Source organism: Denticeps clupeoides, chromosome 1, assembly GCF_900700375.1.
Source record: "Denticeps clupeoides chromosome 1, fDenClu1.1, whole genome shotgun sequence".
NCBI lineage: Eukaryota > Metazoa > Chordata > Actinopteri > Clupeiformes > Denticipitidae > Denticeps > Denticeps clupeoides.
In genome coordinates this window covers 22,366,670-22,381,410 of record NC_041707.1, presented here as the reverse complement: position 1 = coordinate 22,381,410, position 14,741 = coordinate 22,366,670, and the positions used below count along the sequence as shown (strand labels likewise).

The window sequence follows — 14,741 nt, the reverse complement described above, 5'->3', positions numbered from 1 at the left end:
TTAGAACAGATTAATTGTTCTTTGCTATAACCTCATTTAGAGGAAAAGCACATAACCCGTCCGCTATGTAACTCATCGCAGAAAACACTGGTTTCCTCACATTACTGACAGCTATTACGCAGCCATGTGATACTACACATATACCAAATGGAAACACCAAAGTCTTTAAGCCTCTGCACTGTTCCCCAGGGAACAATTCAAAATGTACAAGAGTGAATGTGTGCAGCTTCTTTCATATGTTAATTCAAATCAACAATGCTTACTTACATTCAGTAAAAATGTGCTTTCCTGTTAAAACCCAGAGTGAAGGAAATTGAAATTGTGAATTGATATTGACGGGTTTCCTGAACCACACCTAGAGACTTGCTTACCAGTGAGGTGTTTCAGAATAGGATCAATGCATATTTTTATTATGGATCATTGACGCTGGCAATCAAGCTGACCTTTAAGATATGCAAGGTAGAATGGTTAAGGAAGGGACCAGCGTGTTAAACCTGCCTCAGGTGTCTTCTCACACCAAACTCCCTGGCCGGGCACGTGCAGCTAAAGGTACTGACCAGTGGCTTGTACACGCTGCACCCTCAAGACAAGTCTTGCTGTATCAGGACTGACCGTAGAGGTAGAAACTTTAAAAAAGTACTTTAAAAAACCCGTACACACACACACACACACACACACACACACACGAGAAGCAGAGAAACAAACTCTCTATGGCATAAATATTACATGATAGAAACATTCCATTATGTGGGTGACAGTCCCTCCACTGTAATTTGGAAATGCCTGTAAATGCATTTGTGTACATTTAGCTTATTTTAAACAAATATATTGGAATAAGTATGTACATTGGTCGGTAATACATAAATACAGTACAATATAATTAGACGATTCTGGTAGCCTCGTTCTGTAATGTGTGCCAGTGGGTGTCTCCATCAGTGTGTGTTTAAGTAAAGCACGTCTGGGCCTACTGAACTGTAAGATTCAGACATGCTGCCTTAAATAATTCATATTCATATCTTGGTGAGCTGGGCGCGCTTCCACTCACAGTGAGGGGGGACTGGGTCAGCAGGGCCTGAGGCTGGGAGCTCTCACGCCGCGCGTTTGCCGCGTCTGGGAAGGAGTCTAGCCATCGTTTCTGTGCACGCTGCTGTGTAAATGGTAGTACAGTGCTGCTTTGGCTGATACACACACTTCAAGACCGAAAAAAAAAAAATCCAGTCTGTGGTTGTTATTCGTCCCGCTTCCAGGGTCGCCCCTGAATGTCTGGATGAGTGACAGCAGTAAGTCAGGGTCTCTATTCTAGATTTATTACAGAAAATGCCACTTAATAATAATACAGAAAAAAATAAATCAGTTACTACTTTGTGACTAAATATTCAAATGACAGAAGCTCAGAAGAAAGTGTAGGATTTCGAGGACTTAAATATAAACTGCCTGGGGAGGGGAGGCAGAAAGGGAGGGACAGAGGGAGAGAGAGAGAGGGAGAGAGAGAGAGAGATGTACAGGCGGAAGAGAGAAGAGACGAACAACAAAAAGAAACAGAGAGGGCAGGAGAGAGGGAGAAAAGGACGATTTTAAGTTGCTTTGTCCCCCACTTTTTTTTGTCCAGCCTGCAGTTTGAAGACGGTGAATCGCGGCGGCTGCGGGGGAATTTTTTGTCCGACGAGAGGCTTCACCCCGAGTCACAGCGATATTTCTTTTTAGTGCCGTATGGTAATCGTACCAGGGTGCAGACCTCCATATTTTCACCAAATGCCTTGCAAGCCGGCACGACGCGGACAATAGCAGACTTCAAAAAAACCAAAACCCGGTCGGCATCGCGGCGTGAAGGAGAGTCCGTCCGTCCGTCCCCGAGTCTCACACGGAGCGCACAGACGCCGAGCGAGCATGGCCGCAGTCACCAGCCCGGAATCGAGCCCCCAGCCCCGCGTCTACTTCCAGACGCCCCCGGGGAACGAAGAACCGGAGACGCCGGTGCGCAAGCAGGGCAGGGTGACCGTCAAATACGACCGCAAGGAGCTGAGGAAGCGGCTGAATCTGGAGGAGTGGATTATCGACCAGCTGACGGAGCTTTACGACTGCGAGGTAATGACTTCTCTCCCGTTAATCGGCATGTTCGCGTCCCGTCCCGGTAATAATGCAGGTGACAGCCGCGCGCCCCAGTGCCACGATTCGCCTCGGCGACACGAGCGAAATCTGGAACTGACCCACATTCGCGTACCTGCCGACCCCCCCATTGTTCAACCCCGGCAGCCGCGGAACAAAAGGAGCGAGCGGGGACGCGCCGCGTACACGCGTCGTTTGTGTCGTGACGTCCGCTACCGGAAGCTGATGAATGGAGCGGAATCGCGCTCGGCTTCCCTCGCCTCTACTCGGCGTCCCCTTTCTTTAACATCCACGTCCGTCAACTCCCCCCGCCAACACGAATTAAACGATTTAAATGGCCGGGCAGCAGGCGGCGTGGCGCGGCGCCACGGCGCAGAGAGGCGCGCTTTCTTCTCCGCGCCACAGCTGGGCCGGAGCGAGGGGGCTGGCGGGCTTTAATGGAGCCGTAATAAAAAGCAGAGGAAAAGAAGACGGAGAAAGAGGGGGAGGAGGGCGGAATCACGGAGCGCCACGTGCGCCCTCGTGGTGAGTTGGCGGGGACCCTCGGCGGCGCCCGGCCCGGCCCGGCCCGGCCTCCCCAGGTCGGGGACCGGGGTCCGCGGCTCCGTTACTTCTGCACCCGGCCTGCGCCTTTCCCAGACGGTCCATTCGGCGTTTTAGAGGCGCTTTCTGTAAAAGCAAGGCTTAGCGAAAATATGGACGCAGAAGCCCAAATAGGGTGGTAGTAGCCTAACCAGCACAGGGAGTAACACACTCGCTTATGAACCAGAAGACCCAGGTTCAAATCCCACTTACTACCATTGTGTCCCTGAGCAGGACACTTAACCCTGAATTGCTCTGGGGGGGGGGGCTGTCCCTGTAACTACTGACTTAAAGTTGCTCTGGATAAGGGCGTCTGATAAATGCCGTAAATAAATGCTGACTTAATCCCTCATCAAGAATTAAAATACCATTTCTGGCATACCTGCATAATATAGTGAACACAATGTTTTGTTTCTTGGACTTCAGTGGAACTGTGGACCTCCGGATGAAACCCGTGAAAATATGGTGCGCAATTAAACCAAGCCAACCAAAAGCGAGATGTATTAAAGAAAAAGCTACTGATCTGAAAATTGTTCTGCCATCAAGGCAGAAATCGAATCGTAATGTGTCCTCTGCTTCCCCCTTTGTGAGCAGTGGGCAGCCATGAAAGGCGCCCGGGGAGCAGTGTGTGGGGATGGATTTGAACCGGCAACTTCTGACTACAGGGCCGCTTCCTTAACTGCTAGGCCACCACTGCCTGGTGATGGTTTACAAGACATAAATGGTCTTCAAAATGAACATCAGTCACCATCTCCACTGAAGGCATGACATTTTATGTCAGGTTACCACATATGTCTATGCCTGGAGTTTGTGAAACACTATTCTAACTTCTGAAGAAATATGATTATAATGAAAAACCTTATTCCAAGTTAAAGATGTAGTGCGGCTTCTGTGATATGGGGCCCTCAGAACCACATCTCTGCATTTTCCAACCTGATAAAATGCCACGATTTGTAGTGGTCTGTCTTTTTTTGTGACTGGTGAATTAATCGATTACTATAGTTTGTTCATGCTCTCATGTCAACATGTACCTAGAGGAACATCTAGGATGGTACCAGATTACGGGCTGGTGAATTTGGCTATCGACCAGCTGACCCAGTCACAAGTGTGGACTTAACCTTACAAATCCTGTTACCCTGTGTCACTGTAGATCTGGCCCTTTAATCAGTGAAGTCTGGCTGGTTCAGCTCAATCAGTTAAATGAAGCATAAATGGAGTACAATAAGTAGAAAGAGTGTTTGACACTGTGACGTGTCTGCCCAGAAGACCAGTGGTTCACAAAGGGAAGTCTGAGACAATAAGGCTGGGAGGACTGGACAAATCCCCAAATTAAAGATACCAGATAGTATAAATGGGAACATGAAATGGAGAAGTCAACCTTCACCAGGAACTAAGAGAAAGTGTATGAAAATCGTCTTTGTGTAGAGAGTTGGAGCGAGCACCACGTGTACGGGGGAGCGAGGGGGGGCACAGCTGGAGTCTTCCTCCTCGGCTCTGGGAGCTGGGTTTAGACGGGGATAACACATGCCTACTGTTTTCATGCTTGTCACATACCGCGGAGGTTCCCATGTTCCGGATCAATGTCCAGATACCCTATCTGCTTTCTCAGTAGCCTTGCAAAGGTATTCAAAACACCCAACGGTGCATTGATGTGTCGTATTTCAGATGCAACATGTGATGACCCCGTACTCTGTGGACTGTCCGCTCCAACCCGAGCTCACTTCCTGCTTTGGCAAGTCAGTTTCTGGTGTGAAATGAGCGAGGCAGTGAGATCTGGAGTGGGGAGTGACTGTGACATAGTCTGAAAGTCAGTCAGAGCCGAAGGAAATGGCGGCCGTAGCCACAGGAATGTTGAGATTTTAGTAGTTTGCTCAATGGCTCAGGACCCTTCAGGTTGCAGCGGCCATGTGGTAAAAACCCGTGCTGGCCCTTTAAAAGAGAATGTAACAGCTTCTTGAGAAGGGGCTGCACCAGTCTATTTGCTGTACTGTGTCAGCGTAAAGTATAGTTTGCACACAGTTTAAACACCTCTGGTTTTAAACTTCTTTATCTCTTATTGAGAAAGTGTGAACCACAGGAAGTGCTAGATGAGCATGTTCTGCCCGGTGTATTGAGTGGATGTGTGTGCTATATATGGCCAGACAGGCGTTGCTGAAGCAGTAGTTTAATGCTTGTGCCTCTCCGAGTGCCTGTAAAGAGGAAATGAAGGGGAAACCTCATAGTTCTCAACACGTGCATCCTCCTCATCCCCCACATACCTCTGCAGGGGTCTTAACAGTAAATGACAACCCATCCCCCAGACCAAACAGTAACTCTATTATCCGTGTATGGCCTTTTTGCGCAGACCTGATAACTCCTTTGGGTGTCAGGGATCCCCCCCCCCCCCCCCCCCCCCCCCCCACACACACACACACACCGAGGGAGTAAACTAATTACAACTCTACACTCAAATGTTACATTATAGGGTGCAATAAAACTGAGAGTAACCAGTGATATATTCAGGAGGCATGAAGCAAACCTTTTTCTGGACTTGCTGATTGTTAGATTGAAGCCTTCGTGTCGGTTTGATGAACAGCTAGAACAGCTTTAGGAAGCAAACATCAGGAGCCCTAAACAGAAGGACCAAACCGTCCAGTGGGTCTTATGTAAAAAGCTGCTGTTAGCATGTCTTGAAATAACATTTAATGTGGGATCAGTGTAGCCAAGCCGTCTGGGGTGTGACCGAGTGATCTGAGATCACTAATGGGCTGAAGAGTTGAAAACCTCAAGCTAATTCTGCGAAGTCTCAAGGCATTCCTTTAGAAGACATTGTTAGCATGGCAAAAGTTAGCAGTCGACTGGCCTAATCCCCTTTTAACAAAGGGAATCGCATTTGCATGCGCGAGATGATCTGCCTGTTGACGGAGACCAAAGACAGGATGTACTTCCTTGGCGTCACCACATCAGAGATCTCATCTAGTTGGTGTCAAGCGTTTTGCATTTAGCAGCTTTTATCCGGGAAAGTTTCTCTTGTCCAACCCTATTTTTAAATTATGCCCACCTGCATTCTCTCCAAAGTTGCACAAGTCTGCGTAACATAAGTGACCTGGGACTCTAATTTGTCTGTGAGGACATTTTTGCATTGCAAGTTAAAACTGCAAGTTAAAAATTTTATGTTGTGCTGTAGTTTCGACAGTTTTGCCGATTAATCATATAATCATATAACACGAATACTTGCGTATAACATGAAATCGTGTAACACTGATCTTTGCATATAACGTGAAATCATGTAACACTGATGCTTGCTACACTGATCCGTTGAGTCCTGCGAGTGCTAGATGAATTCTTCAGAGACGATTTCCTAAGGACCAGTTGTTCCCAGAAAGCATCCTTGATTTTGAGGAACACCCTATTTAAAGCTGTGCTGCCAGTGGCTATTTGTCCTGTAGTCCATACGTTGAATTCCACTGACACTTCAAGGCGGATGGTTGCCACATTCCTTGCAGTCTTAGTGGCGATGCAACTTGAAAAAATTCTGGATAGTTCTGTTTTTTTAAATACTGAATAAGACATTGGAATTTTGAGGTGAATTTTGTTCATGCAAAATTGTAATATTCTACCCAATTAGTGAGTAGAAGAGTGGCATTGGAGCTCAGGATGGGGAATGGAATAGTAATGTTTCAGAACAAGCCAAAGTTAAAATCTGTACGTTTTTCCTTTTCGAATACGCTGTGGACTGTGATGGGCCTAAGAGTGGGTTTCACACTTTGTAGCTCAGATGGATGTTATCAGTTTGTTTACTACTGTACAACAGTTTCACTTGGGTGATAGTAGCCTAGTGGGTAACACACTCACCTATGAACCAGAAGACCCAGGTTCAAATCCCACTTACTACCATTGTGTCCCTGAGCAAGACACTTAACCCTAAGTTGCTCCAGGGGGGACTGTCCCTGTAACTACTGATTGTAAGTCGCTCTGGATAAGGGCGTCTGATAAATGCTGTAAATGTAATGTTTTAAATAAATGACATAAATGACACAGTTTATCGTAGCAAAACTTCTGATGAGCGGCTATTAAGATGTTTTTTGCCATCATGGAGAATTATACTTCTTCTCCAAGTCTCACTCTCTGTCCTACCGGTCAGTGCTGTAATCTGTCACGTCATCACTGCTGCATGAAAAGGTCAAAGGCCACACAGCCATCAGCAAATGTGGAGGCGGGCACATGGAATTGGCAGACGGAAGAAATGCTTTCATTCTGGATAAAGCGCTTTGGAGTAATTACTATTGGGCACTCTGTAATTACTGGCAGCTCGACTCCAGAGGCCGTAGCCTGCCCTCCTTGTCTTGGACACGTCACACATTCTGAAGGTGGGTATGAAAGTGACGGCAAAGGGGGCGTTTGAAATCAGGGTCCCTGTTTCCGCGAATTATTTTATTTTATAGTTTCATTTTGAAACCGAGTGTGGTGCCATCGCTTGGACCCGGGTTCAGGCAGCCTCTCCCCTCCTTTCCGTCCCCTTGTGTTCTGTCACACTGGATATCCTAAAGTGCTTTAATCTGGGGAATATGATGAACGCTTGGTAGCTTATTTCCGCTCTAAAAACAACAGAGTCGATGACTGAGAGAGAAGGGGGGGAGGGTAGTATCCTCTTCTGGCCTCTGTCTTCTCTACCCTGCAGTGGGAGTCTGAACTCATGTTTGGCCACCTCAGACCGGTCTGAAGGAGATTTTGAAAGTTAAACTGGGGACGTGAACTGAGCTTTTAATGCGTATTTTTAGTGGCTGTATTACGGTGTGCAGTTAAACGCGGTTATATGAGGTGTTCTCGGCGAGACCAGAAGGACTTTTTTTATGGGCATAATACCAGGCTTCAGTTCTTAGTCACCCTAGTTTAATGCTGAAATGCCACTGTTGTTACGGAACACCACGGCTGCGCCTATGAAACAGGATGAAGCGAGGGATATGTCATAGAATCAGTGACCACCGGTGTGTCAGGCTTTTAAGTGATTGCCTATTTGAAGGTAAATTCCCTGCTTGTGTAAATCTCTGGTAATACCCTCCGATTACAGATATTGACTCCTCTGCTAATCCCGAGGTTTAAACTGCACATTCTGATTGGTGAAGTCATCGGCACTTATTTTAAGTAACCCCCCCCCCAGAAATTACACCCCCCTCCCCGCCCCAGAATCGCTTTACTCACTGTCCTTCACGTCTCCGTTCTGAGTCATCTGTCTCTGCAGGAATTGAGTCTTTGGCCTTTATGTGACCCCCCCCTCAGCTTGTTCAGTTTAAAGTGACCCACTTTAAAATGTCCTTCCTGTCTCGTTTTCAGCTGCTAGCTGCAAATGATGCACGGAATGCAGAATTCTCTGCATTTAGCTCTCCTTGCAGCACATATCAAAAGTATTCACCCCTCCTTGACATGGAAACATGGAGTTAAAATTGTTCATTTGAGAGTTTGCACCATTCCATTTACAGAACATGCCAGAACAACTTTGAAGATGTTTTTTTTTTCTGTTATTGTGGAGCAAACAACAAATTGGGCAAAACAACACAGACAATGCAGATTAGACTGATGTCTAGACTTTTACTAGGCCATTCCAACACATGTATATGTTTCCCATTAACAGCATGTTCTTGGTTAGATGGGATAACATTTTCCTTGGTGGACAAAAAGTTAATTTTTTTTTTACTCTCATCTGGCCAGAGCACCTTTTCTCCAATCACTTACATGCCTTTTGGCAACTCAAAATGTGCCTTCTTATTTTTAACACTAAGCAGCACTATGCTCTATGGAGTCCTATGGACAGATACTCCAGTCTCTGCTGTGGATCTCCTTCAGCATTAGAATTCCGAGGCTCTGCCTCTCTGATAAATGCCCTCCTTGCCCGACCTTTTAGTTTTTGTGGATGGCCCTCCCTTGGCAAATGGTTTTTACATTTGAAGACAATGGCCTTGATGGTGCTCTGGGGATCATAAAATATTTTTTATGACTTTTTTTTTTTTATTGCTTTTTTGTGACTGTGGTCTTAATTGTTTTTTCTTTTAAGTAAAAAAAATATATAATTTTTTTGATGTATTATTCTAATTTCATTTCACTAACTTTTTGTGCCCATCCATCACATTTCTGATTGGAATGTACCGAAATAGCTGGAAAAAGCTGGGGGTGTGTGTGTGTGTGTGAATATTTTTGCTAGGCACTGTATGTAAGAACCAGAGTGATGCTGTCGTGTCGTTTGGGTTCAGAAATGAAGGGTTTTCATCTAGTGCAGCAGCTTGTGTGTGTAGGGGTTGAACAGTGTGTACAGGCAGGATTGTGTGTTTGCTTTTCCTAAATCTGTAGAATGCTGATAAGAGCAGCAGGCCCAGTCCACCCCACCCCCCAACACCCCAGTCCACCCCACCCCCATATCTGCTCTCAGCTGACCGCGGCGCCCTGTCCTGGGGCAGCTCGTGTCCTGCATTCCCCTGCGTCGCCTGGACAGACTCTATATGATCGCTGTTAGGGTGCTGGGGGAGAGAACAAGAAGAAAGACAGGAAAGCAGTCGGAGGGAAACGCGTGCTCAGTACTTTTCCACAACTCTCCTCTGACTGTGTGTGTGTGTGTGTGTGTGTGCGGGGGGGGGGGGGGGGGGGGGGGGGCGTGTGATCTTGCCTCACTGTTTTAGTAAGATCTGCAGAGTGTGTTGTAACTGTGCATGAGCACATTGAACATATCTATCACCATCTCGCGCTCTACCTCTATCTCCAACAATCAGCCCGCATCTTACATTCATGAGATTTGCCCTTTCCTGGTGCGGATACTGAGGTCTTTCATCTTTCTCTTGCATCCAGCTCGATGGTAGTAGCCTAGTGGGTAAGACACTCGCCTGTGAACCAGAAGACCCAGGTTCAAACCCCACTTACTACCATTGTGTCCCTGAGCAAGACACTTAACCCTAAGTTGCTCCAGGGGGGGACTGTCCCTGTAACTACTGATTGGATAAGGGCGTCTGATAAATGCTGTAAATGTAAAATGACTCCTTGGCGGGCGTTCTGAGGCATGCTTCAGACCATTTCTTAGAAAGAGTCTTTTAAAGGGTGTCCGTCTGCAACCCAGCACACCAGTGAGAGTCTAAAGCTTAGACCAGTAAGTAATCCCACTAGACTTTTATAATTCCATCTATATGGTGCAGCATAATCACTCTGGTATTATGTGGTATGGTTTCTTAGTAACACTAAGCCTTCTCTGCCCCCCTCTGGGGTTCTGGCAGAAACCTTCTTCACCTTCCTCTTCCTCGTTGGTTGGGTAGAGAAGCCATGTGTTGCCGTATGTGGGTCATGCAGCCAGCGTGAGGCTGAAACTGACCCGCTCCCATACTGTCACATCATATTCACACCGCTGAGCGCCTGGCAGAAGACAGACACACGCTTTCCAAGGTGCACGAGAACACCACCAGCGCCCTTCACGCGCTTCCACACACACACACACACACACCTCCATGATCTCAGACAGTAAAAAGCGGGATGGGAATGAGTGGCATTTTCTGCTGTATCTGCCGAGGTGTGGGATTTCCGGCTGGGCATGTTAAGGTCGCGGCAGCTGCTGAGGTTTGGAAAGGGGAGAGGATGAGGGCCCGCCGCAGCGGGGACAGACAGGCGGGTTTTGGTGCAGACGGAGGGTTAATGTAGATTGGCGTGTATTAAATTAATCTGCGCGTCGCAGCGTTAGCTGCCACACATCTCATCTCCTCTGCTTCACCTTCCCGTCTTCGTTTGATGCTGATCCTCCCGTGCCCGTTTGCTGGAAGCCGTCTGAAACTACTTGGTCCTTTTCCTCCCTCTCTCTCTCTCTCTCTCTCTCTCTCTCTCTCTCAGTGACCGGCGGTACATGCAGACCACGTGCTGACCTCAACATTCTTTGTGTCCCTAGCCAGTTCTGTCTCTCATGTACAAACACACACAGTCGTCTCCAGTGTCTGTGTCACAGCTATCACTCACACAGACCTTGTCATAAATCCCCAGCTTCTTTAGTGCCTTAACCCCCACGTCCACTTAGATTAAACGCACACATACACTGGAAAAAACATTACACACACGTCACAATCTTTTTCAAATTAGCTGTGCGTGGCTCAGGTCTTCATTTTTTTGGTTATGGTCGTGTGTAAACTCAGTCAAGGCGCATGTGTGTGTGTGTGTGTGTGTGTGCGCTTGACAGCGAGACAGAGAGAGTTGGAAAGAGAAAGAGAAGGTTTTGGGTAGGGGGCAGCCGGACAGGTGCCGTGACAGCTGGTCAGAGCTGCTTTAACCGGGAGGGGGGGGTTAGAACGAAAAACAGAAGCGAACTGTGTCTGATGGGAAAAGCGCCCATCGCTCGCTGTTACGAACAATTCGATGCACGACAACTGCGACTGGGCTCGTTTGTGTCCTCGGGCAAGAGACACAAAGAGGTAAAAACGCCAATGCAAGTGTTAACAGGGCTGCTCAGGGTGTGCGAGCGTGCAGAAGAGGAAAAACGCAGTAAGGACTGAGTCATACAGTCTGCATTGGCAAAGTAGAGAGGAAGTGGGCAGATGGAGGGATGAAGCCGGACTAGCAGCCAGGCCTTATTGGAAGAGACAGGTTTATGGAACGAAGCTTTTGGGGGAAGAAGGTGTTTGTCTCATTATAATGTCTATCCAGGCTTGGAGGAGCTTGCAAAGTTGTATATGACGATGCATTTCTACACGACTGTAAGTAAATATTTGTGGGAACAATTATCTTCTGTAGGAAGGGTGGATGAGGACCAGATGAAAGCACGCAGTGTAATAAAAAGAACTGGGAAGGAAAACTGGAAACCAGACGGCCAGCAGGGTGTTGGTATAGTTGGAACGAGACATTAAAAAAAAAGACAAACACACACAAAGTAATTCCCTGAGGAGTCAGGCAGTTGTATATTTCAGCAGATTAATTTGGACATAATAAATCTATTATCTTCTTGTGGACGCTTCCACTGAAAAAGACTTTTGTTCACAGATGGACGTTTAATTAGATTTTATTCCTGGCTTTAATGATAGTAATGTTTAAAAAAAAAAAAAAAAAAAAAAAAAAAGCAGCCTGCTCATCAAGAAAGACAAATCACACATAAAGCTCTGACTATGAGCGCTATCCAGATCACTCATGCATATGAATGCCTGGCAGAAGGGGAATATTGTGGAAGAGGGCGACACCTTGTGGCCAGGAGAAGTCAGAACCTTCCTTTATAGGCTTGGTGAACTACATGTTATAAGGAAATTCTAAGAAACAGCATTATTAATAGTGTCTGTCTCCTAGGAGGAAGCCATTCCTGAGCTGGAGATTGACGTGGATGAACTGCTGGACATGCAGAATGACTGTGACCGTGCCTCAAGGGTCAAGGTAGGAAGCCTGATTTAGTGATCTAGCTTTACTGGGTGCATAATATTTACACTGGGCCAAAACGGTTTCCAGTCTGTATTATTTAGAGTTATAAAAGTGATTTTTATAACTCTAAATTTGTGCTTTTCCTTTACAGTTTTGGCAGATCTTAGTAATCTCAGCGTCAATGTAACTTTATAAAAAAAATGGCCATTTTTGTGTAAATTACCCTTTATCTACACTCTTGGGCTACTCAAGCATTATCAGTTATCTGGAGATAAACTCTTCAGTTCCCATACCCATGGATTAAAGTGATGGAGTTATGTGAACTGTGTGGATTAAAGTCCTTCATAGATCAAACTCATCCAGTGTGGTGCTGCTCTCTGAAATCTATTGTTTTTTATGGGGTGCTGTCGGGGGTGCGGGCCAGGCATTTTGACAGTGAACGTTGCTCGTTGGCAGTGTAGAAATAACATGTGATACCTAAGGCTGCACGATTATGGCCAAAATGATAATTACGATTATTTTTTATCAATATTGTACTCAAAATTATTCATTATTTTAGGTAAAACACATTTTTTGTCAGTTTCTATTTTAAACAAACAGTAAATGAACAAGGCTTTCAGTTCAAAAGGAACTTAAAACAAAAACTAAAAAATGCTGTTAACCACACCTATTTTTAAGCCTGGAACATGAAGTGTTTGGTTTAAAAAAATAGATGTGTTCTCACAAACAGCACCTCTGAGTCATGTCTATATGTCTTAAAACTGTGACTGAATTTGATTTCCTCTTTTTTCCATTATTTTGTAGGACCTTCTGGTGGACTGTTACAAACCTACTGATGTAAGTTTTTTTTTATATATATATATATATATATAATATTCTTAATGCATTGTTTTACAATGTACTATAACTTGGGCAATGTGGTTATTAATAGTTTGCTTTTTCCCTCCTGATAGGACTTTGTGACAGAACTCCTGGACAAGATCCGGGGCATGCAGAAGCTCAGTACACCTCAGAAGAAATAAAAGCTCCACCCACCTCTGCCCTAAGACTCCTGTTCATCCTCCCATCCCTCAGCCTCCGAGATGGATGTGGCAGGCTTGGGAGGCTGTAGCAGTCATCCCACAATCCCTCTTTTACCACAGGCAGGGAGCAAGGGAGGGAGCAAGAAACAAATCAGATCTCTTTATAAGCAGGGCTTATGTTCTTTGTCTCATCATTTTTTTTATGTTTTCAAATAGTTAAGATTTAAAATATGTTTGGAAAGTTTTTAAAAGCTACATCAAGTCTGAGCACATGAGCACTGCTGACATTATGAGTAATGTAGGACTCTTTCTGTCCTGTAATTTGAAGTGCTGTTCATTGCAGTTTGCTCTCCTTCATCCAGGCAGACCACATGTCTGTGAAGTGTGTGTGGTCACATCATCCAGATGTAACTGCGTCGAACACTGTGATGGACGCGTAACAAGCAGCGGGGAGAAATCAGAGAGAAGCGGCCTTGATTTTTTTTGAGTTTTCAGTTTATTTAAACATTATAATTGTTTCTGGTGTAATATACATTTTAAGGGCTTGATACTCCGAGTTTTCTGTTGTAGCGTAACTAATGAGGACAGGCAGAGCTGGGGTTTTGTGGCTGTGGCAGGGAAATGTAGTCATATGGAAAATTAAGGGCTGCCTGCAGTGTGTGTTGTTTTCCCCCACAGCCACACAAACACACACACACACACATATATATATATTCAGTGCAAGAAGAAAACTAGAACACAGAGTAGTACACAGGGTCTTTTGTGAAGCAGGGCATTAGATGAGCATCCTTTATCAGCTTTTCTAGCAGTGCATGTCTGTTCGTACACACAAGTGAGAGAGCGAGAACACCAGTACCCTCAGGGAGCAATATAAACACAAGAACTACGGCCAGACACACTCACACACACACAGATGTGTATGCTTGCTTTTATATTCTCACACCGGGCCTACACCTGAGCTGAAAGAAAAGGGGGATGGGGAAGGAATCACGATGCTGACGTCATTCGGACCAGACCAACCTACAGCCAATCATCTGTTCCAGTGGAACAGCCAATCAGCTCAAGCCTTTTGCTGTAGGGCTTTGGATAGTTATCAGGCACATGCTCATGGTAGCTGTGGTCTTTCTTTCTTTGTGCGTGAATGAGCGGATGAGAGAGAAAACTGGAGAACTGTCTCCACCTTTCATCTCGGAATTTTCTCTCTGCCTGTTCTCTCTCGTTTCATTCTTCAGTTCATCGTTTCGGATGAGAGACACTCTATCCTTTATTTGGACTTTTTTTTTTTTATATCAAGATGTTGCCTTAGGTTTTAAGTTACACAAACCAAATAAACAAAAATATTTCTTTTGATAAAAATAGAGAATCTTTTCAAAGTGTTAGAATGCAATTGCTGATGCTTTTGCTTGATTCTGTTTTTGAGGAGTGGGTTTCAACTCTTGTTCTCTTATGGTGAATTGTAATTAACATTGAATTAAACCAGTCAGTTTATACTGTGTGTACGAGATAGTGCTGTTTTTCTTTTTTACTGTACTGCTGCAACAGAGGAAAAAAAAGATACATATTGAGGAAATATCTTTGTTATTAGAAAAAAGCTTTGTTATTAGAAAAAGTGTGTTTCAAAAAGATACAAAAGACAAACATGTAGCAATATTAACTGTCCTGTTTTGGTACACTTTAATGCAACTTTAA

General features: G+C 45.3%; 1 protein-coding gene across 2 annotated transcripts; it reads left to right on the top strand.

The window, feature by feature from the left end:
• The first annotated feature begins 1,471 nt into the window (after positions 1-1,471).
• On the top strand, positions 1,472-13,752 carry ppp1r14bb (protein phosphatase 1, regulatory (inhibitor) subunit 14Bb). 2 transcript variants are annotated; one of them, XM_028996718.1, is made up of 4 exons: positions 1,472-2,085; positions 11,962-12,045; positions 12,835-12,867; positions 12,984-13,752. In XM_028996718.1, exons 1-4 carry the CDS (start codon positions 1,888-1,890, stop codon positions 13,050-13,052), a joined length of 384 nt encoding a protein of 127 aa, XP_028852551.1. In that variant the 5' UTR covers positions 1,472-1,887; the 3' UTR covers positions 13,053-13,752. The 2 variants fall into 2 exon arrangements, with proteins under 2 accessions (XP_028852551.1, XP_028852542.1); XM_028996709.1 differs by lacking the exon at positions 1,472-2,085 and adding an exon at positions 9,591-11,099.
• The last annotated feature ends 989 nt before the right edge of the window (positions 13,753-14,741 follow it).